The sequence below is a fragment of the Microtus oregoni genome, unplaced genomic scaffold (assembly GCF_018167655.1).
Source record: "Microtus oregoni isolate MIOR12 unplaced genomic scaffold, Mior012 000000F_ref0000247, whole genome shotgun sequence".
NCBI classification, from domain to species: Eukaryota; Metazoa; Chordata; class Mammalia; order Rodentia; family Cricetidae; genus Microtus; species Microtus oregoni.
This window is the reverse complement of record NW_024543059.1, coordinates 10,113,939-10,138,715: the sequence shown is the minus strand read 5'-3', so window position 1 is coordinate 10,138,715 and position 24,777 is coordinate 10,113,939. Positions and strand designations below refer to the sequence as shown.

At 40.8% G+C, this 24,777-nt stretch overlaps 1 protein-coding gene across 1 annotated transcript in view; it reads right to left on the bottom strand.

Annotated features, from left to right (window-relative positions):
* The window catches only part of Rab38 (RAB38, member RAS oncogene family), a 49,649-nt gene that overhangs the window by 6,789 nt on the left and 18,083 nt on the right, over positions 1-24,777 (bottom strand). Inside the window, exon 2 of the mRNA XM_041656046.1 lies at positions 23,918-24,198. Within this exon, the coding sequence (XP_041511980.1) occupies positions 23,918-24,198 (281 nt within the window). The remainder of the gene's footprint in view (positions 1-23,917; positions 24,199-24,777) is intronic.

The window sequence follows — 24,777 nt, the reverse complement described above, 5'->3', positions numbered from 1 at the left end:
GTGACTCAGAGCAGTGACAGCATCCCAGGAGCATCTCCTGCCTGGAAGGGAATTTATACAGCCTGTGACTCCCAAGCTACACACAGGCCGGCAAGATCTGGCTGATTCAGTCCCCCACGTGCAGTAAGAGGATATGGTCTAGTGTGCCGGCAGCTTCGGGTCAGATGGCTCAGGCCGAGGCCAGCCCTATGGGTTCACTTCACTGTATCAATAGAAAAGCCACCAACGAAGCATTGCACTAAAATAAGTGGTGTAAGTGCTATAGTTGGACAAGTGGGTTATTTACGAAATAATGTTCTCATGCACTCCACACACACACACACACACACACACTCAACACACACACACACTCAACACACACACACACTCAACACACACACACACACACACTCAATACACACACACACTCAACACACACACACACACAATCTATGAAAAAAAAACTTGGCAGCCACATTTTAAAGATAAAGAAGTTATAAGGCTAGGAAAACTCACCCAGAGTAGAGTTTGTCCTTGGTCAATCTGTCATTCAACCAAGACTCAACTTCTGTGCCCGTCTCTGAGTACTACACAGCAGTCTCTCAGATTTAGAGCAGAAAGAGAATAACTTCCCTTCTAAATTCGGAGTTCTCAGTCATGGCCATATATATGTATTTATGTCTACCATGTTAGCTTACAAATCTCCATTGCCAGATTCCCCCTCTCAAGTATGGATTCATGTACCATATGCATACTTTCCCTATGTCAGCTAAGTTAATCCTACCTCCCCTAAAATCCCCAAGTAAGAAAAACAGGATTACACAATTTTCCCAGAGTTATCCAGTCCACAAATCCAGCTAGTCACAATACCCTGAAACATATTCTGTCAGGGGGCAGGGCCACAGGCTAGCCAAGTTCCCCTTCCTAACCTACTCTTCTCCATAAATGCGTATGTAAGGCACCGGGCACCAGCTCGCCTTCCTTTTTGGAGCTCTGTTCCTTTCTTTCCAAACTTGAAAAGTCAGAAATGAGCAGTCTACAGTGGGTTTCAGTTGGTCCATGGCTAGTAATTAATTTCGTGGCTTTCAGGTTTACTCTCTTTAAACGGAATATGCACACTCCCCCTAGCTTGACAGCTAACTCATATCCATTAAATTCCTGAACCTGAAGAAAAATGGCATCATACCCATTGTTTTCACCTCCATCCAGCACCTGCAACTCTAATACCAGGCAGATAGTTCCCCAGAGCCTTTTGAGTTTGCCAGTCCTGCGATGTATTTTCCAAATCCAGTATGTGTAACTTACCGCGAACGATCACTCAGTCAGAACACTCATGGATTCTGCTACTATTAACACCTCACTTTGAATTCAGTCGTGCTTTAATTACCCTCACTGTGAGCTTTCTGCTAACACACTGTTAAGACACCCAATCATCAGCTTCAGAAAGATAATACCCAAGTTTCAACGCTATCACTTAGTCAGACTTAATAACTCCATTCATGAAGAATAGCTTCAGTTAATATCCTCTCTCATTTGTCAGCTCAGGAAGGCAAATAACCCAACAGACACAAATATGAACAGTAATAATTGATAATACTGCTTGGATGCTTACTCAGTATTCTGCAATGCATGCTGCTACATGTATTAACTCCTCTGAGAGGTAATATACTCTGAACCCCTCTTTAGCGAAGAGAAGATTGAGACACACATAGAATAAACACTTAGCCACAGTGTAAGCCGGATGCATCTGATTCAACTTCAAGTGTTATTGATTGCTCTCTGTGAGCAGAAATGATCTGTCTTCAAATCTCTCTCTATCTTGATTAAATGCATTTGTTCTGGCAACTTTGTGAGTTAAGGCTGCAAACAGAAACCAGAGCATCGTGGTTCTCAGGAAGCAGCGGGGTGTAATGGAATGAAAGAAGCTTCAGAGTCAAGATCTATAGCGCGAATTATCTCCAGGACCAGGGAGAAGTTGAAAAGTTCTAACTCCACTTCTTAGTCTGCAAAATGAGGCCAGTAATAGCTCTATCTCACAGGGCTCTTGTTAGAGTTGAATGATAAACAGAGATGAAGAACCCAGACATGACTCCAATTCTGTCACTGATACGTCAACAAATTTAAGTCCCTACTCCTATATCATTCTCGTCTTTCTTTAAGTCATACTTTGGTTGTCACGTTTTGTGGGGAGTCTCACGGTTTGTGTTGGCTGGAGCAGAAGCCTTTCTCAGATACTGTCGCCTATTTCCAAAGAGCAGAAAAAGGCTTCTGTGTATGCATGCACCCTTCTCTGAGATGCCAGGGCTATTGCTGTGTGCAGTTAAGAAGCTCCTCTCCTGGATAAGGCTCTATGATGTAGACATCGTGTAGATATCTTAAGCGGTTCCAGCAGTAATGCTAAAACTTTAAACTTCACATCTGAAGCAGCGCCATCTTCTGCTTGGCAAAGAGAGTGTTCGTTTTGCTCTCATAAATTGGTAAAATCCTTTCAAAAAAATAGAAAGCAGGGATTAAGTTTTAGTTCTCAAGTTTCAAGTAGGCCTTTTATTATTATTTCTATATTATTATCATTATTTTAAATTATACCAAAAAGAAATGGTTTTCTGATTAAGGTAATTCTTTCAAAGCACTCCTGTTTCAGTTGTCTTTAGCGTCTCTGTTACTATGCCCAGTAAAGTACCCTAAATTATCCATGTATCCAACACATGGTAAGTTATTAGTTGTCCCTGTACTTGCTGGAGAATGTTATGCTGTGGAAAATACTTTTCTCATTCATATTTTGCTTAGGATATACCCCATCTGCAATGGTATTGATGGTGTAAATGTCTGTGAAGTGATATAACAAGGTCCGCTAAAGATTTTCAAGTTTCATGATTCGACCATGTCAGGTTTCCTTTTCTGCTCTTATCCACGTCCCTCTTTCCCTCCCCCTGCCTGTTTTCTAAGTATTAGCTATCATTTCTACATGCTGGACCTGACCTATCAGATCACTGTCAATTGCTAAGCGTGTCCACAAGATCTGAACGAGGCCACTCTTGCAATCACTGGACTTGAAGTTCTTCTAGCCTCGAGTGTGAACATGCGACCAATTCCAAATTCATCCGAGTTCTTCTTCAGAGATTTCTGCATCTGAAGCTGAGGACTGGAAATCTTTTTCTCAGACATCAAAGTGGTGAACAGATGAACCTAGATGCTTCAAGTCTCTTCCATATATAGCGAGCTACCACTGATGGAGAAAATGAAGCCGACCTGAGAGCATTTGAGAGTATAATTTTATTGCCTAAAATTCATGGAAAAGCCCGAGTCTTTCAGCAATTCTGTCACTCTCAGGAACTAAACTCCAGATTCCATGGACAATTTAATGGGCTTCTGAATTTTATGGCCAAAAAAAAAAAAAAAAACCTTATGGCTAATCAAGTTGATAGAGTGTACACGCTCTAGTAGGTGATCTGTTAAAACAATGTTTCCTACTTAGAGCCTCAATATGAGGAATCTTCCCCATTAAAGGACCATTATTCTAGGGCCTTCCACAAGTCCCACTGCATTAGTCAATGGGCAGAGAGAGTCTCGATGGTCATCTTTAGTTCTGTTTGGAAAATGACAGAGTATACATTCCCTGCCTTCACCATTGATGAAACTGAACGGGAGAGAGTGAGCAAGAGAGACTTGGCATGCCATTAATGACTAGGACAGTTTGCAGAGAGGCATCAGACAGATCTTGAGTTTAAAGGAACTTGAGTATAATGGATATCAACATAGGCAGCTCTTACTTTCCCCCTCATTTTTCTTTTTCTTTCTCAGAACAACTTACCCCAAAATGCCATTTTTAAATCTATTGCCCTACATATGAGGCAATAGTCCTGCAGAAGACTGCTTGAATATACCTAGTCCCATCTTGTTTTGATTGGCAGGGAGTATCAACCTATCAAAGTACACAATGCCTTTTCATAAACAGCCAGGCACACTGTTTTAAGTGTTGCATTATATGACTGTTTTGTTAGCATGATATTTGCATATGCATTCATGCGCGCGCTCACACACACACACACACACACACACACACTTCATCTTCAGCTAGACTCGAGAGATAGAGTAAGGTAAAAGTAGAAACAGTATATGTAGACAGATTTTCCTTTGGCCCTCCAGCTCACAAAAAATAACACAGAGACTTATTAGTAATTTTAAAGCTCAGCCTTAGCTTAGGTTTGTTTCTAACTAGCTCCTAAAACTTAAATTCATCAATATTTTTAGTCTACATTCATCCATGCACGTGTAATTTCATTTCCATCTTGCCCATCCTCAGCATCTGGCTGACAATACTACCATTCTTCTTCCCAGAACTCTCTCTCTCTCTCTCCAGAAGTCCTTGCTCTACCTCCTGCATAGCTATTGACAATTTGGCTTTTTATTAAACCAATCACAGTGACATATCTTTACATAATATAATCAAGTATCTTTCAACAAGCATACCTTAGATAAAGGTCAGAAATCACACTACATAAAACAGTTGATAAATGTCTCCCTTGGTCCCACTTCCCCATCCACTACTCTCCCACATACTGCTGCTTCAAGTTATTAGTTGCTGATTGTATAAAGAGAAGCATAGTTCTATGGCCAGATACAGGCATGACTGCTTGATACTCTTTCCCTGTGTTAGCACAGGAAGAATAAAATGGGATAGGGGTTCTATAGGGTTTCTCTGTGAAACAGTCCTAACTGTCCTGGAACTAGGTCTTGTAAACAAGGCCAGCGTCAGACTCACCAAAATCCTCCTTTCTCTGGCTCCTGAGTGCTGGGATTAAAGGCTTGCACCACCACCACCTGGTTGGACCCCACCATGTTCTAATGATACACTGTAGATGCAAATCTTCCTGTAAGCTGGATGCTATTCTAAATAGGTAAGGCATCTATGCAGAGAGCTGGAATAAGAATCACCAAACCAGAGTTGTATTGTTGATCTTCAGTCAGAGAGAGATGTAAGAGTCATTTGGCCACAGTGAGCACTCTAGCTTCCAGCACATTCCATGCTCTAGCTCAGCTGAGCTTTGCTAGGCAGGGGACTCAGTGTAGAAGAGACAGAAGAAACAAGCTTGGCACACTTTAGTAGCCTGTGTTCATTTAAGCAGGCAGTCTGAGCCAATAAAGTTTTGTAAGTGGATAATGAGGATGTGATATGAACAAAATTATACTTTAATTTAAATAACCAAGATACAACCATTCAACTTCAAGTGCCATTCCGTTTTACTAGATTAGTTCACTATGTAGTGCACCAAACATGATTTCCAGTAGCACTCTGAAGGTAGAAAACTAACTGTGAAACAGTCACAAACAATAAACTCATTGTGACCATGGTAAATTAGAAACAATTCATTTGTGTTGACTTCAAAAGAATAAGGATTCAGGGAAGTGTGCTATATAGAATACATTCATTACTAAGAGTAGTAATGGAAGGAAAATGGGCTTAATAAGACTAGGGATTAATATTAGATTAGTATTAGAGTAAAGAAGAGAAAAGAAAGTTGTGTTGGGATATTGTTTGGTTAAATAATTTAAAGTTATTAAGGCTACAGATACTTATATTGAAGAAGTAAATATGAATTGATGGTGAATGGAATAGAGAAAATGAGATATGAAAAACCTAGCAAGTCACAAGTTTTGTAGGTAAATAGCAGGAAGAGCACAGCAAAAGAGGTACAGAAACAAATGGAATAATCACACAAACTAATGGAACGATATAAAAAACAGAACAAAACAAGGGGCACTTACGTGTAAATGTGTTTGTTACTTTTCTGCTGCTGTGCTAAATATCACACCAAGGTCACTTATGCAAGAAGGAATTTAATTGGCTTATAGTCTAGGTAAGAGTTCATTGTGAAAGAGAAGGAGCTTTAGCAGGAAGCTGAGAACTTACATCTTCAGCCTAGGGGAAAGACTACGAGCACTAAAAGTCTACCCTAGTAATACTTCCTCCAGCAAGGAAGCCCCAACCTGCCCTAAACAGCACAACCATCTGGGAACCAAGTATCCAAGTACTGGAACCAGTGGGGGACTTGTCTCATTTAAACCACCACTGTAAATGAAAATTAAAACAAATAAAAGCCAGTGTGACCTTGAGAGCTTCAGTCAATATCGCCTCTTTGCTGAGATGGATGTTAGATCCAAATTCTCCATGAACTAGTTTCTAGAGCAAACTGGTGATGGGGCGAACTGCTGTTTGTGTCTCCAGATGAAACCTGGTCTATATGAATGGTCAATATTGCTCTGTGCTAGATTTCTGCACAAATAAATATCAGAAAGGGTGGCTCATCCTTCTGGAGTTTCCCGGACATCCATATTAAGTGTAAGCAGACTACATTCCACAACCCCAGAGAACCAAAACAACAAAGAAGACCCTAAGAGAGACATACGTGGAACTACATAGGAAGGAGAAAAAAGATCTCCTGAGTATATTGGGAGGTATGGGGGTCACGAGAGAGGGTAGAAGAAAAGGGGGAGGGAAGGAAGGAAAGCAGAGAAAAATGTATAGATCAACAAAAACAATTAAAAGAAAAAAGGCCACAAAAAAGTGTTGCCCCAAGTACCTCATCCAGTAATGTGCAAGACTGTTAACTTCTGTGAGTGGATCCCAGCACCCAAGGCTCTGATGTGTCCAGGTCCTATATACCCTTTGTCTGTATATTCTTATCTTACTAATGCTTGAATAGCTCACGTCAGCATCGTTAGCCTTAGCTTGAGTAAGTTTGCTCTCCTAAGTTTCAGTTCAGGCTGACTGGCATAGAGTATTCATGAGGTTCTCTGGGCCTCATGGGAGGATGAAGGTTTCGTGTTCTAGTGACACCACAGTGCAGCATTGTGACTCTAATCACCTCCTTCCCAGTGGGCAGCTTGATTGGAGAGTTTCTCTTGGGATCTGTTCCTTCATTACTCCAGCATTATAGGCAGTAATGAAGCACAGCTGCCAGTGGGTGGATCACTACCGAGCATCCTCTCTTGTAGGTCTTTAGTTTTCATTTTACAGTCCTCTCGTTTTCTCTCTTCAACAGATGTACAATATTTTCTTTGTGTTCCTGCAAATAAAACTGGCCATGAGGTCAGGGGGCAGAGCTAGCCACTAGCTAAATGTGGAGGCCAAACAATGGTGGCACACACCTTTAATCCCAGCATTTGGGAAGAGGAAGCAGGAAGATCAGGAGTTCAAGGCCACCCTGATCTTGACCCAGTCTAAAAGAAAAGTAGAGCCAGGCGGTGGAGGATCATGCCTTTTATCTGGGCACATGGGATGCTTAAACCTTTGATCCCAGCACTAAGTGGAGACATGAATATAAGGTGGGTGGAGATAGAATCTCACCCCATTCAGACAGAGAATTCTTAGAGACAGGATCCCTATTCAGTCTGAAGATTCATAGAGGTAAGAAGTTTCTGGAGGTTGGCTGTTCTGCTTCTCTGATCTTTCAGCTTTCACCCTAATACCTGACTCCAGGCTTTTATTTATTAAGACAAAGTAGATTCAAGCTTCATACAGATTTTCCTTTTCTCTTTTCCCTGCTGCTTTGTTCAGGGTTCTGGGCTCGTCTGTGAATTCCCTTATAAAGTCACCATTCAATATGTCTATGTTTTACCTAGTCTCTGACACTCTGGAAATTCCTCTGATCCTCTGTTGTCACTCCACACTTTTCACCTCTTTCTGGAGTCATAGATGTTTCCTTTCAGATTTATCAGAGCACTGGGAAGTGCTGCCTGTCCCCACTTGGCCCCTTTCCTTCTCCCCATGACATTCTCATCGTTTCGGAATATAACAGGGCACAGCAGGCTAAGCCAGTCTCTGAGTACTGTCCCAGCATGTCAGGTCAGTGGGCTGGCATCGGTGGAGCTCTGCTACTCCTCTCTTAAGTCTAATGGGATATTGATTTTCCCCCAATCTCAGCAGGCTCTCCCAAGAAATCAATATCTCACTTGCGGCGAAGCAGACAGAGATGAAATGGAAGGCCTTGGGATGATAAGGCTGTCACCAACAAATCAAGAATGCTTCAAAGATGGCAAACAAGACACCATCAGAGAAGGCAAAGCACCACAGAGGAGGGGCAAGCAAAGTCAATGCAGAAAACAAAGGAGCGGGAGGAGGGAGAGGAAACACGGTCTTAACAATGAAGCCCTCCTGAATCAGGGAAATTCATGCCAGGGTTAGAAAGAGGAGAGAGAGAGAGAGACATTGGTTCTGACAGAGGAGGCACAGCCTTTGTCTTTTTTTTTTTTTTTTTTTAAGTAGGAAGTTGGCAGGAGAGCATGCTGGTGAATCAACTGTCACGAATTTCAGTCCCAGCTCTGACACTCACTAGCTGGGTCACTTGAGGTGAGGTTGTCATATACTGCCACACTTTACTCCCCACGTTATGAAGTTAGGACAAAATATATTTCTTTTAAATCTGCAATAATTAAGTTATATATTACCAAGGACTGGACTAAGAAAGCAATCAGCCAATGGACAAAGCACATGCACACATTCCTTTTAGGCACGGCAGGACAAGGAGATGTGCCCATTTATTTTCCTTACCAATATTCTGCAAAAAATATCTGCGAGTAATAAAATACATTAAATAGAATCAGAATGGTTAAGAGAACACGAAAAGTGTGCATTTATGAGATCCTGACATAGATTTAGAAATTTGGAAGCGATGGAAAAATTGGTAATGGGTTGGTGAGCATGTAAGATAGAGTAGTCCAATGTCTGTGTAGAGGGAGATATTGACAAGAGAAACTCCATGCCCACAGAATTTAACCATCCCAAGAATTGAATACTAAAATAGCTGAAGTCAGAGGGATTGACTGAAAAGATGTAGCCCTCCATTTGTCCTCTATTCTACTACATAAAATATCAGCAACATCGAGAATCTGTATTAAATATACCTATATATCCTCCAGATAGCCTAGTAATAGAATAGAATGTTTAATCAAAATGCATACAATAAAATAAAACTTGAAAAGCATTGAAATTATGTAGAAAAATGAAAAGTTTACATACTTCCACGAGGTTACACCAAGTCAGGAAAATCATAAAGAAAAACCAACATAAACAACAACAAAAAAAATAGAAAACTACCACAGGAACAATTTCTTTTCAAATCCAAGTTTCTAAGGTGAAAGGAGTCAGAGAGGGAACACATAAATGGGCGACAGACGTAGACAGCAATAACGTGTGAAATTACAGATTACCAGGCTTAGGTGAATGACCCCGAGACCCGACACACAATGGAAAACAGAACTGTAAGAATCAAAAGGTACGGGCTCCGTGCAGAGCAACATGGAGTGTTACACAACAGCAGAGTAAGGCTTTCCAGCCATGAAGAGAAAGAATTTTAAATTTACAATCTGAGACCCATCCAGAGAACTAAAATTGTCTGAAACTGAGAAAACTCATACTTGAAGCTATCAGAATCAGAAATGCCCATGCAGCTTTTCCAAAACAATTTCAGAAGCCTGCGTTCCAATAAAAGAAGGCCATAATACAGGGCACCAGGGAGTGGGCAAGCCGTACAGTGGAAGAGCAAAGGCAACCCCAGCGAGAGGAAGAGCAAAGGCAACCCCACCGAGAGGAAGAGCAAAGCTCCAGGATTCTAAGCTGTGTTATGAGTCTGCAGGGCATTTCCCACAGGAAGTGGGAAGTAGAAGAGCCTGGAATGGGGTTAATTAGAACAAAGTTGCTCTCAATAGGATAATCGGGATGAGGGAGAATTTTCGGGAACCTTGAAGAACAAGGTTTCACTGAGGCTAACCACGAATTACAAACTACGTAAGGAAATAAAGTTGTCCTGTGAGATCACATCAGATAGAGTCATTACTTGTGACTGAACCAAAAGCAGTGGCAGAACCACTGGAAAGATTTGGGGTCGCTGATGAGGAAACAGACATGGACAGGAAGCCATCTAATATAGACGACAGCATGCATGTTTGTCTGCATACCATAGACTAAGACAAAATAATAGAAAACTTTGATTTATATCCTGAAGAAAATCAGATAATATGAGGTTTGGATAGAGAGAGCTACATTCTAATTCTGATGCTGCCGCAAGCTAAACAGATGATCCCAGGAAATAAATTACCTTCTCCAGCACCTGCTCGTGCTTCGTAAAGGTTGTGGGGGGGGAGGGGGAGTTGATAAGATGAATAATTGAATCATTTAGGGAAAAGTCTGTTTTAAAGAAAACATGCATTTTTTTTTATAAATCCTCATTAATATTAGAGGCTTGGTAGTGAGACTTTCTAAGGACTTGTGAAGTTAGAGAAGGCTGGAGTAGCAACCACATGCTCCTGCGTAGACACTTAACATGAAGATGAGAAATTTGAGTGCCTTCAACAGTCCCTGGGTCCCTAAATGTGATTCCTGAGGCTCCATTCTACACCCATGAAAAGAGAGTTCTCCTAAGAGACCCCCGTTAGTCTTCCCTTGGTGCCTCCTTATGCTTAGTGACCCTGATCCAACAGAAAGCAAGCTGCTTCGTCAAGATGTAGGGACTTAGACCAAAGCACATGCAATTGCTACAAGTACCTTGAATGTCCCTGACGTGAAAGCCTCGTCACGAATCACTCACTGTCAGTAGGCAGATCAGTGGTCTGGATGCAAAGATGAGGTCTGATGTGTCCCTATAAACACTAAAAACCTTTCCTGGGGCTGTAGGAATGGCTTAGCATGTTTACTAATCTTGTAGGGGGCCTGGATTCTGCTCTTAGCATGCACCTTGTGGCTCACAACTGCCTTTAACTCCAGTTCTGGAAGATTTGATGTCCACTTTTGGCCCCCCAGACACCTATGTACACGAAGTACACAGAAACTTAGTCAACAAGCACATATACACAAAAATGAAACCAATGAACAAATGTTTTAAAGACATTCTATAAAGCTTTCTTAGAACTCTGTTCTTTATTAGTAAACACAAATAAATTCGATAACCGTCTTGCAAGCCTCAAATAACAGTACCAGAAACACATGAGATGACCATGCAAAAGAAAATCAGTAAGGAGAAAGGGTGGAAGACCCTGGATGATCAGAGCCATGGACTAATGTCAGGTTCTTATTGGATTCTCGGTAGCATTACCAGAGTTTGTAGTCACAGTTCCAGGCTAGAGGGCAATAATGGAGGACAAGGCCTCCTTCACCTTCATTTCTCCCTCCTGATTCCCTATTCCCCATCTATATAACAGGGCACAGCAGCAACCTCCTTACTGTGCAGTGTCTGGAGAGCTTTCTAGGAAAAAAAAAAAAAAGGAGTTGCATGCTGTAGAGTCCTTCTGAGAAAAGCAGAAGTAATTTAATTTTTCTCTTCTGTAGAATTCTCCAAGGACAGAAATTGTCCACAAAGGGCAGGGAGGGAATAATACAACACACTAATCTTCCAAGAGTGTCCTCGAAAGGCACGGCAGTAAACAATGCCTTTCTGTTCAATAGTTTCTGCCAAAGCGATCAGCTATCTGTAGCAGACATTGTGTTGTGTGACAAACAGAGACATTCATGGATGAGGGCAGGGCCCAAGCTCTAGAAGAAATAATCACTACATAAAGTCTGAAGTGAAGGAAGAGATGACCTGTGGAAGGGGTGACCAGTAATCTTGGATATCAAGCTGAGTTCTGCAGGGAGAGAACCATGTGCATAAAGACAGGAAGATATTTTTCCAAGCAGAAGGGTACAAAGCCCAAGAGGGGGCTTCATGCAATGTAGCAAAATTATGGAGAAAGGTGAATTAAAAAAAAATCTCTGGGGAAGAAGGTCAGAGGGTCTCTATGGGAGTTTAGAGGAACCTAAAGGATGAGTAACAGGTTATAGAAAGGACTAGTATAGCTAACTGCACATGAAGGGCCTCCAAACAAGATGATGACATTTGTAGAAAAGCAGTGAGGTCCAGCCCCATCAGATTTGTAATCTCTGGGTGGCATGAAGGCATAGATTCATAACAAATGGAAATATAAAGGATGGAAAGAAACTAACTCCCGGAGGTAGATATCCAAGCAGAATCAAGAACCCAAAAACAAATCCTGGTTGTATTTTGTAGGAGAGAGACAGAGACGCTTGGCTATGGAACAGACACATAGAAACTTTAGCTGGCAAGTCACAGCCATGTGACAATATACAGATTAATAAAAATGGAATAAATTAATAGAAAAGTTTGCCAATAAAAAACTAGAACTAATGAGCCAAGCAGTAAACTAATTAATACAGTATCTGTGTGATTATTTCTGGGGCTAAGCTAGCCGAGCGGCCAGGAACCAACAAGCGGCCTCCCTCCTTCAACAGTATTTAGTAATCCTTTGAGTGAAGGAATGACCAATGTGGTCCACTGGTCAAGTCTAGAGTTTGAAATTTAGTTATAACTTGCACCTGTGAGCAAACAGGCAGTTGTTTCATCATTAACATCCCAGAATTTTATGAGCTGCTCTTATTACCTACAGTTTTATGAAGAAGGGTTTTGTTTTTCAGATGAAGCTTGAGCTTAGATAGAGCCTTGGGAGGGTCTTTAGCCCTTGGAATTCCAAAAAGGTGTGTGTATGTCTGTTTTTTCCTTTAAACGTCTACAGAAACAATCATGATGGATAGTTAGGAAATGATTAAAAGAGAACGCAAGATGGAATTTTGAGTGGCTAGGGAGGTAGATCCGTGGATAAAGCTCTTGCCTTGCAAGCATGAAGAATGGAGTTTAGAGCCCCAATACCTCCATAAAAGCTTGGCAGGTATGATGAGCCGCTGTAATCCTAGCACAGAGACAGGAGCAGAGGACCCTTTAACAAGTTAATTAGTGAGACTAGCCGGGATCAGGAAGAGACCCTGACTCAATAAGTAAGGCAGAAAGTGATTGTAAAAGACACCGGATAGTGAGTCTGGGTCTCCCTATGCTTGCACACTCCCCTCACATTTGTGAGCACACATGTACACATGCACACAACACACATGCAGACGAAACAAAAACCAATCCAATTCTTACAGATCCCATTAACTCTAGCCTTCCTCTAGATAGGTTCATTGAGGATAACTTTTCCTTTCCTTCCCACAGTGAACCCATTGCCATGAGAACCATCTCTAAACCCATAGAGTGGATCTCCATGGGGAAGCATGGAGGCAGTGGGAGATTTTACCAAGGTATTTGGCAAAGTTCTTTGAGGTTTGCTTAAAGCAGCCCCCCTCCATTTTCTCCTCTCCAATTCTGATACTCAGTACTCCCCCCAATCATATTCTAGCACTCTGAAATGTGCTACGAAGATTTAAGAAATTCAAGACACTAAGGGGGTAGTCACAGAGAATTCCATGATTTGATTGACAAGCTTGTTAGAGAAGCCTTTGGAATTTGGGTGCGATGATGGCATGGAGGTGTGTTATTTCATGTATGGTGTTTGAAAATTTCATGCTTGAATATAATGTGTTTTGGTCAAGTCGATTCCCCATGCTTATGACTCTAATCGCTTCTCTATTGCCCATATCTGCTCTATTCTTTCCAAATTCCATGTGTTCATTAGAAAAAATAATGCTAAAAACACTTCTTAGTGAGGGTTTCTGTTGGTGTGAAGAGACATCATGACCATGGTAACTCTTATAATGGATAAACATTTAACTGGGGTGGCTTACATTTTCAGAGGTGTAGTCTATTATCACCATGGTAAAATGAAACATGGTGGCGTGCAGGCAGACATGGTGATGGAAAAGTAGCTGAGAGTACAATGTCTTGACTTGCAGGGCATAGGAAGTGGTCTAGCTCACTGGGGATGGCTTGAGCATATATGAGACCTCAAAGTCCACCTCCACAGTGACACCTAATCCATCAAGGCCACACCTCCTGATAGTGCACTCCCTTTTGGGGAGGGCATTGTCTTCCAAACCACCACAAACACTGAGTCTACTTAGTCTACCTGTACATGCACAGGTGTAAGGCATCTACTGGAGCCTGGTAGCCACTCGAGGACTGAATTCCTGAAAAAAACTGACTTTTCCTTTCCCAGAAGCCATCAATTGCCAATAGCTTCTCAGCTAGAAGTAAGACTTCCTGTCCATCTTCCCTCTGTATGCTGAGCCTGGGTCTGGCTTGATCTTACACAGGTCTTCTGCATGCTGTCACAACCTCTGAGTCCATATGTGCCACTAATTTTTGTTTGTTTTTGTTTTATTTTTTGAGACAGGGTTTTTCTGTGTAGCTTTGGAGCCTGTCTTGGAACTCACTCTGTAGACCAGGTTGGCCTTGAACTCACAGAAATTCACTTGTCTCTGCGACGTGAGTGCTGAGATTAAAGGCATGCACTACCACCGCCTGGCTTGTGAAGCTATTTTGTCATGTCCAGAAAACATTATTTTACTGTAGTCATCCATTGTCTCTATCTCTTACAACCTTTCTGTCCCATCTTCTGCAATGATCCCTGAGTCTTGAGAGGAAGGGGAGTAATATGGATATCCCAATTAGAACTGAGTACACTAAATTATCTTCATATTGATCAGCTGTGTTAATTGCCATCCACTGCAAGAATACATTTTTAAAATGCATTTTTATTGAAAATAGATTCTTCTCTCATACTGATCATCCTGATCACAGTTTCCCTCTCTCCACTTTTCCTAGCTAGCCCCATCTCTCCTCTTTCCCAGATCTACCCTCAAAAAAGAGCATGCCTCCAATAGATGATAGTCAAATAGAACAAAGCAAGATACTATAAGATGAGGCAAAAGATCTTCATATCGAGGCTGGACAAGGGAATCCAGTAAGAGGAAAAGTCTCAAGAGAAGGCAAAAGAGTCAGAGATACACTCAGTGCCACTGTTAAGATTCTCACAAAAAAACTAAGTTAACAGCCATAACATGTTGGCAGAGGACCTGGTGCAGACCCAAGCAAGCCCACCTTGCCATCCTGCTTAGTTGATTCAGTGGGTCATGTTCTCCTGGTGTCCTCCATCCCCTCTGATCCCTACAATCCATCTTTCCTCCCCCTCTTCCCAGAGGCTCCCCATTCTCCAAGAGAGGGGACCCGATGGAGATCTCCAATTAAACTGTTCTTTCCCAAAACATCTGAAGTTTCTTTCTCTCTCTCTCTCTCTCTCTCTCTCTCTTTCTTTCTTTTCCCCCCTTTTGGACTCAGGACTGAACCCGGAGACCTGCATTTGTTAGGCAAATGTTTGACTACTGAGATAAATCTTCAGCATGATTCATAATTTGATGGCATTATGATGGTAGAAACTCTCAAAATGTGGGTGTACTTAGTTTAAGTAGGTCATGAGGGATGTACCTAAGAAGAATATTTCTTGTCCATGTTTCTCCTTCTTCTTGGTCTTTCTCTCTCTTTACTAGTCATCCTTTTCTTCTCTTTTTGTCTTTTTCCCTCAACCTTACCCACTCTACCTTTGCTCCTTTCTTTTCCTGGCTCACATGATGTTGCCCTCAACTTAGTCAAAGAACCATGGATTGAGACCTCTGAAACAATGGGCTGAAAAATATGTGGAGACCCACCTTCCTTCTGAGGTATTTCCATCAGGCAATTTCTCACAGATAAACAAAGACTTATTTCCAATGTATGTGGCTCTCTCATTGGACCTGAATTTTCTGGAAAATAGACTCCTACATTGTCATCTGTGTCAGCTGCTCAGTAAGTAGTGATTATAGAAGGCCACAATAGGGGAAAGCTGCAAGGTAGTCCAATGTGGTGCTTGGTGACTTAGCTGGGTTGTTAGTGCACCTATATTGAAATCTCACCTTTATTGCAGGCCAACCATGGGTACGTTGGCTAGTCATTTACACTTTCTACTGTAAACTTTAACGTCCTTATCTGTAAAACGGAAAATTGACAGCAGCTTCATTATAAATTTGCTTGAAGGAAACCAATAAATAGCACAGTATTTTATATAAACCCGTAATACCTTGATAAGAGAAAAGCTATTCCTATTATAAAACATCCATGGAAAACTTCAAAAAGGTACAGATGTTGAGCAATCCAGGGTCTGCAGTCTACAAGTTGTTACAACTAGGTTTGCTGGCTGCCAGGCCTCTGTAGTTGTAGCAGAAAAGGTGCCATCAACAATTTGTAAACCATGAGCACAGCTCTGCTCTAATAGAAGCTTAGGTTAATACAGAGGTGGCCTATATTTGGCCCACAGGTCATGGTTTACCAGCACTTCCTAGGTTGTCTGAATATTAATCATTAATAAATGGAGCATATTGGAGATGATTGATCTAGGCGGTGAGAACTCAAAGGAGTCCCTGTTCGGGGTGAGTTTCAGCATATGGCATATAGACTAGCCTCCTCTGAACGAGTCTCGATATGGGATGCTATCGTTCTCTAAATGTGAGAAAGAAAAGGTTGGAGGTCTACGTTATAAAAGCATGGACCAAGGACTGAGTGGCAGGCGCATCACTGGGCTGTCTAGTCGCCAAGCTCTAGTTACATTTGCTAACAGTCTCTTTCCCTCTCATGAATTGGGATGTCAGCCTGTGTAGAAAATTGGAAGCACAAAGGTAGAGAATATTTAAAGAACTGATTAGGTACACATTAAAATGCTATTATTAATTTATGCTGATCCGTAAACAGATTGGTCGCTTGAATTTGTGAGTCAGGCTTATGCCACTCTCCAACTCAGGAAACGATTTCCATTTCTCAAGTAAGGCATTAAGAGTCTGTCAGAAGAAATTATTCAGATGGTGGTAGTCATTATGGAACCGGTCAGAACTATTAAACACACCCATAATCTCCTTTAAATTACACTTTCTAACTTCTGTCCGACTTTGGATTTCTAATGGGTCTCAACCTTTTATATTCTTAAGTTCTAACAGCTCCAACCAGAAGAACTAAAAATGCAGAGTAAAATACATGAGCAGGTTAAGAGGCAAGGCCAGATAAGTCAGTCTATCTACATCCTATAATTCCATCTAAAGTCATAGGATTTGAATGGATAAACTGATGTATTTTCCTTAGAGCCTTGTTAAAAAAAATAATGGTTCTTTGAACACATTATAGACTTAAGGTACACCATTCATAACACAGATCCCGAAAGAAATCACCTGACGAACTGTGCTCATCAATGAATACACAAGGGATGATTGAGGTTTCTTTTTTCACACGTTGATATTTGAAAGCGAGAAAGAATCAGAGATGGCTTATTACTTAATTTAATAGAAAAGGGTTTAAAAAATAATGTGTTATGCTCAGCTCATTAAAAAAAGAAATTAGAATTGTTATTTGCCCATACCCAAGTGCAATTATCTATGCAACTCCAGTTTGTATAAATTCAGGTTTTATATCTGCTTATTTTCTAGACTCCTGTAAAATAAATGATGTGTAATGCTACCCTTGAAAAAACATCCAGAAAACTCGCCAGTCTTAACTGCTCTCCATGCCAGCTTCAGAATAGCTTAAAAAGAATAAATTAGATCACTAAGCTTAATGAAACACAGAAAACTTTTCCTTTACAACAACAGCAACAACATAATTCTAGGCTAGCATTCCCATGGCTCTGTTAAGTGTTTAACATGCTGCATGACTTAGGAGCTGCCACCTGAAACATCAGGAAAAACCAAAACAACAACAAACCAGCTTGCCTGTTATGACAAAGCGTCAGACTGTAGACCACACCCTGAGTTTTAAAATGCACTATAATTAAGTATAAAGAAATCTGTATTAAAATAAAGAAATAAACTAAATATCCAATTTTAGGGTGGTCACCTCTGCCTCAATTTTGATTTCTTTCGAAAGATAGTAATGCCTACCCCATGAAGTCTTACAATAACTTAGTGGACTCTTACACGAAAATTTTTGGGCACAGTTAACAATAGGGACTGGAGAGATGGCTCAGTGGTGAGGAGACCACCCAGCTCTTTTGGAGTCCCAGCACCCATATCAGACTGCTCAAAACTGCCTGTAGCTCTATTTCCAGTAGATGACCTAACACTCTCTTTTGGTCTCCACTGGCACCTACACACTTGTAGCACACAGATACACTAAATAAATAAATAAATAAATAAATAAATAAATAAATAAATGATAGATAGATAGATGGATAGATAGATAAATCTTTCAGAAAAAATGAAGTAAATGAATATCAAAATTTAGAGATTGTCTGTGTGGATTCAGAACACATAGGAAGTTTAAAGTCTAAGAAATTCTATAGGAAAGACAGCAGTGAACTTGTTTTTCTCACCTTCTTCTGGACCACATTTATGGTAAGCTATGTTCTTATTTGAAAGGTACAGAAGCCTAATGCCAGCAGGGTAAATACGAACATATTCAAGGGATGTTACATAGTGTGTAGAATCATGCATGCATCCAGAAGAACAATCCACCTTGATCTTCCAGGATGAACTTCAAACCACACAGAGAAACAGTTTAAGGAACAGGTCCTGTTGTTTTCGAAGCAGCAAAGAATTCAGCGATTCACGGGTCGAGCAGCAACTGATTATGACAAGCACAGGTGCCTAAAAATCACTCCGCTTCCCAAAGATGAATCTTTTCTGCCATCCTGCTCCAGAAAAAAAAAATGGACCCTGCATCTTACCTTTGCCGTCTAGTGGCTCATTTTCTTGTCCATTAAATTGATGGAATCTAGGCCATGAGGCTATGTCCTAGTTCCAGAAGAAGCCATAGAGGAAGTAGGAACAAGTGAGATGGTTCAGTGGGCAGTGGCAATTGCTTCCAAATCTGACAGCCTTCCATTCCTGGAACCCACAAGGTGGAAGGAAAGAACTGCTCCCAAAGGTTGTTCTTTGACTTCCACACATGTGTCAAGACATTCACACGCACACACACACACACAAAACCAAAATAAATAAAAGTAATAAAACGACTATAAATAGCATATGAAATGTGCTTGCCAAGAATGCGCAAAGCTTAGAGTTCAGTGCAAGCGTATCACCTCAAGAAATCACGTGGGGTGGCACATGCTGGTAGTCCCAGGGCTTAGAACGTTGTGGCAGAAAGGTGAAAGCAAAGCAAAACAGAATAAAAAAGTCATAGGCTTTTCCTACATAGCTGAGCTCCAGGAAACGTCCCGAAAGATAATAAATGTGCTTCGCACTTACTAAAATGTAAAAAGGGGTTGCTGCACTGTACAATGTCCGCTCTTCTACTGCAGTACGCAGCACAGTCTCAGAAGGCACAGCCAAGCACATTCATCCTCTAAGCAGAAAGCACCCACAGGCATATTTACTTTTAAGCTAAATTGGGGAGATTTTAATTTAAAATAGTTGCTTCCCTATGCACCTACAGATCTCAGACCACTCTTGGTGGTATGGGCTTGGAGAGTCACTCTACATAAAACAGAAATCGTTGAGGAAAAAATCAGTCAGAAATAGGGCTTGGGGTGAAGGGAAACAAGAAGAGAAGACTGTGGACTTTCCTCTGTGGATTTGACTCATCCTCAGTATTATACAGATAGAACCTGCTCCATTGTTTCCCACACACCCTTCCGTTACCTCGTGTCCTACTTACGAACGCAACTGCACCCGAAGCACTATACTTGTAGACTAAAAGGGGGTGGGGAGTGGAGCAAAGAGAACAACAACAAAAAGGCTTAGATACAGGAGGACTTCTCTCACCAGAGTCCAGTTGTGTGTGCCTCAGAGCAAAACACAGACAGTAAAAACCAGACGAGCTGATGGACTTGGCAACAATCAGTAGGAGAGTGTGTGTGTGTGTGTGTGTGTGTGTGTGTGTGTGTGTGTTATAGTGGAATCAGATGTAATACATCTGGGAAATCCAAATACATTTTCACAAATATTACAACTTCAGAAGGTGCTGAGAAAGCTAATCCCAAAGCTCTATAAGAGAAAACACTCAGAGAACAGGCGGCAGTAATACGCCAGGTAAACCTGTTAGCAGAAGTAACAACACTTGAGATGAGCCCAGAGGGCAGAACCCCAAACTTTTAATCTGAAAGCACATTATGAAGATTATATATGGTCACAGGAAGGCAAAAAGACACCCATGGTTAAAGTAAATAGACAGACTGAGCTAGACTGAGCTCCTGAGCAATTTACACATGTAAGTGTGCAGGCATAACCAAGAATATGAAACTTCAATGATTATTTTGAATAAACCAGAAATGTTTGGGGGTAACTGAAACTGAGACATTTGAGGGACATATGCTCCCTAGAGAATCCACAGGGAGCATTCATTCAGGCAGGCTGCACAGAAAAGCTGATTTAGTAAAGATCATTGTTCTTTTCTTTAAAGTTAGTGTAAAAAGAGATAATTTAAAGATTAGATACACCACTATATAACTATAATTATAACTATATACACACACACGCGCGCGCATACACACACACACACACACACATATACATATTCTTTTAAAATTCATTAGTCAATCAGGTGCTACCATATTATTCAAGCAATAACAACAGGTACAAAGGCTCTCACAGAAATTTGCTGCAAAAAATGTAAGGCTAAGAGAAAGCCCTTCTTAGCGATGGAGTCGGCAGCAGGGCGGAGGGTGGTTTCAATCACTAGCTCTAGTTTCATTTAAGAAAGGGCAAGGCTGCTGCTGTGCACAGGATTTCTACCGGATGCAACCGTGAGGGTAAGCCAGAGGGTGTGGCTTTGGTTCGTTAGCAGTTTTGAAGATATAAAAGGAGAACAATGGAAATCAGATGTTCGTCGCCAGATGATTATGATGTCATGCAAGAGACCTCTAATTGTTTAAAGATTTCCTTTATAAAAAAAAAAAAAAAGCTTTCTATTGGACATGTCTCCTGATCCCAAACGCCAAAGAAGGAACTGTTTGCTGGCCCCAAAGGCTGCTAATTCAGGACCAAACAGCAGTCTCTTCTGGGACTCGCTGTGAAAGGTTGCAATGCTGCATTCCACAGTCAGCAGAAGTTTATCTCAGACCGGTGAGCAGCTTGGCACTCGACTTTGTCAACCAGGCGTATTATTTCAGAGGCTCCTAATATTGACGGTGAACGTTAACCCAGTGTCCACAAGTCCTTCGCTTTAGGATGCTCAAGAGGCACGGCTCCCAGAGAAGTAGAATGTGGATTGTGTGTTTCACCGCAAGGTCTGGAACTCTCTTGGGCACTTTACTTGTGAAGTTGCATGTCCTGTCTCCCACACTTGTCTGCAGTCTGTTTTCTAACTGAAGACTAGTGGAGATTTGGAGGATTAGAAAGGCGGTGTTTAAGTAGGAGGGTCAGCCAGACCCTACATTAATGAACATAGTGTTCTCAACAATATACAGTTTGACGCTGCAGTGCTTGAACCAAGAATGCCAGAGTGAAGGGAAGAAAACAAAGTTAAGAAAGTTCGTAGACCCCAAAGCAATTCCAGCCCTCCCTATAGCTCATATCCTCCTCTCGTTTTCGTTAGTTGTCAATCACTATTCAGCAGACTATAGATTTTACTTATGCTGTGTTATGGTTATCTGTGAAGACAAGATTGGGTCTGTTTTACAGATATCTGCAGGTCCAAGTGCAGAAAGCTTGACTGGTGCGGAAGGAATACTTATTCAATGAAAGAGTAATAAAAGACAACTTCTTCATAGAAATCATTCAGTCCAGTTTAGCCTTAGCTATTAAAAGTAATCTAGAAACTTGTGTCTCCTTGTGCCTAGATGAAGAGTTCACAAAAGAAAAAAAGGAGGAAAGGAAGGAAGAATGAAAGAAAGAAAGAAAGAAAGAAAAGAAAAGAAAAAAGAAAGGATATGAAGGAAAATGCCTCAGGGAAAACAGCGAGCATGTTAGTTCCTATTTTGGAATGAAAAAGAAAATCCAGGATAACAACCAGGGAAAGACTGCAGTTGTTAAACTTCTGTGTGCTAAGAACCAAGGGAAGAATAATATGAAATGGGCAATTAAGGACTGAAAGAGCTGGAGAAATGTGTAAAACATGAGAGCCATTTTAAAAAGGACAACACTGGAATCTGAAGCACAATAACCTCTACATACAAGATAATCCTAGCAACAGCACGTAGATGGGCCAGCTGCTAAGAGTGCCCTGGAAATCACTGTAACAAAAAACTACTTCAAGTAGGAGCCCATCAGTTGTAGTGATATTTTGTTTGTGCTTTAACAAATAAAATTTGCCTGAAAGACCAGAGGAGCAGAGCAGGGAGCCACTAGTTCTTACCTCTACGACATCCTCAGGACCAAGGGGACAAGACCCTGTCTCTATGGATCCTCAAACTGAATGCTGCCTCTAAGAAACCTTAGACTGAATCCTGAGCTCCTGTCTCCTCCCATTGTATTCCTCTCTCTGCCCAGCCTTACCACTTCCCATCTCCACCTTCCTAGTGCTGGAATTAAAGGTGTGAGCCACCACTCTTTGACTGTTTCTCTTTTGGACTGATTCAATCGAGTGTGGCCCAGGGTGGCCTTAAACTCAACAGAGACCCTTCTGCCTCTGTCTCCCAAGTGCTGGGATTAAAGGTGTGAGCCACCACTGCCTGGCCTCTTTGGCTGACTAGTGTGATCTTCAGGCAAGCTTTGTTTGTTAAAGCACAAACAAAATATAACCACAATCTGTGGGACAGCCAACTCCCTTTCCCTTTTTCTCATCTTGTGAGTCAAATAGTAGCTTAATCTTCTCGAGTTATTTCGTATATTTTCAAATGAACTTTGTTTTCAAATTCTGTAATCTTGAGCAAGGTCATTTTCCCGTAGGAATACAGGTGATGTTTAAATCAAAGTAAACATATCTAATGAAACATTTTATTTCTTCTACCTATTTTAAAATATATAGCTAGATTTCAGATATATAATAGATTATCATACCTATAGACAGACTACTATGTAACAGAATATCCCCAACCCACTTTTAATGTTGGCTAGTCAAGAAATTTCCTCCACAATTCTCTGGGGGCGTGTACAAATGTCTATGATGAAATCTACATATGAACTCCATAGGTAAAGAGACAATACCTGTGTTAGGCACACCTGAATCCCAAACAATTATCAAATGCTTGGGCTTCACAAAAAATCTGAATATCTGTTTTACACTAATTAACAAAATCAGAACAACCACGACTAAAACGATATAGACTGAAATCCGAATAATCTAAAAGAAGTATTTAAATTCACACAGAAAATTTCAAAAAAAAAGACAACAAACTAAGGTGATGACTATGCTAAGTGTTCTATGTTGATTATTTTCTGATGAATACATGAATGCATGACATAAATCAGTATACATATTAAATGTCAATTAAAAGTGAAATGAATTAAGCAAATTTACTTTGAAAGATGATTTCTTCTGAGATTGAAAAAGAAACCATAAAGGGAGCCGAGAGTGAGAGTAGAAATGAAAGCATGTACTAACAATTCAGAGATTAGTGTCGGGCACAATTTGAAGTGCAATGCATTTTGTACCGCAAAGGATCCTGGGTCTTCCAGCCTTGCATCTGCGACCCCTTCTTGGTACTTTCCAATTTCCCAGAAGAATCATATATACCAAGTTCTGCTATGTGCTCCACATTGGTACTATTCTCTTTTTTATCCTATTATTCGAGTATTTCCAATGTGGTGGTCCTATATTATTGTCATCTCTTCATTCACATGACAAAGTGTGACACCTGGCATGCAGGGGAGTGGCTTTAAGAGGTGCAGTATGAATTTAAGAATATGACAACATAGGATGTCACATCCATTTCTTTCATTTCCTATGGAATCATAGGACATTGTAAGGACTAAATAGAAGTACACCTGTAAAACACACCTGGTGTATAGTAAGCTCACAAAAGTTGTGCACAGTTATAAACTATGATCAGTGTGGCCATGTACAAGTGGTTTTGCTTTCTTAGTCATAATCGTCTTAAATAGTAGATAACAATTTCTTTCCAACGCACTCATTACCTTGCCATGAGACAGAGGGTAAAGCAATTTGCAAACTCTATATCACTGGACAGAAACATCACAGTAATCTATAATAATGATAATGGTTATGTGTCCAGCTCTTTGTGACTCTTACTCTACTAAACTCACTGTTTAATGTGCCATTACCTTGGCTGACGTTTCAAACCATCCTACGAAACCGTGCTCCTTGCAGAACTGGTCCATCTTGAGTCCATTGTTCACAAGCACGTCCTTTCCCTGGTCACATTTGTTGGCCAACAAAACCACTGACACTGGCTTACCATTAGGGAGAGTTAACTTTGAGTCTAAATCATTTTTCCACTTTGCCACTGCTTCAAATGTGGCTGGCCTGGTGACATCGAAGACAATAAATGCTCCCATAGCTTCTCGGTAATAGACTCTTGTCATGTTTCCAAATCTTTCTTGACCTGTCACCAAAAAGAAACAGAATTCAGAAAGTTATTAAAATTGGAATCATAATATACACTACACTAGAGATTCATGGGGCCTCCAAAATGAGCAGAAGATGCAATAGAGAGAACTATTGCTAATCTTTAAAGAATGAGTAAATATACAATTATGTAGCTCTGCTATTTAATCTTTACAACCAGAAGGAGGTCTTTCATTTTAAAAACTGGGATTTTGTTTACTGGGCCTGAGAGATGGCTCAGCAGTTAAAGACTCTTGCTGCTTAGCCTTAAGTCACGCATTCACTCCCCAGATCCTCCATGTTAAATGGAGAAAATAAACTCCCTAAGCTTATTCTCTGACCTTCACAAGTGTGCGATAGTATGTGTGCTTGTGTATTTGTGTGTGTGTGTGTGCTTGTGTGTTCACACACAAGCATACAAAATAAGTAAATAATTTGAAAAATTATGAAATATTTATTGAGAAAGCACAGTGCAGTGTGTAATATGCTATAACTCTGCTTATACAGTGTCTCAGTACCTATATGTGACTATTTACATTAAATTAATTAATGCTGAATAAAATTTAAAATTCAAGCT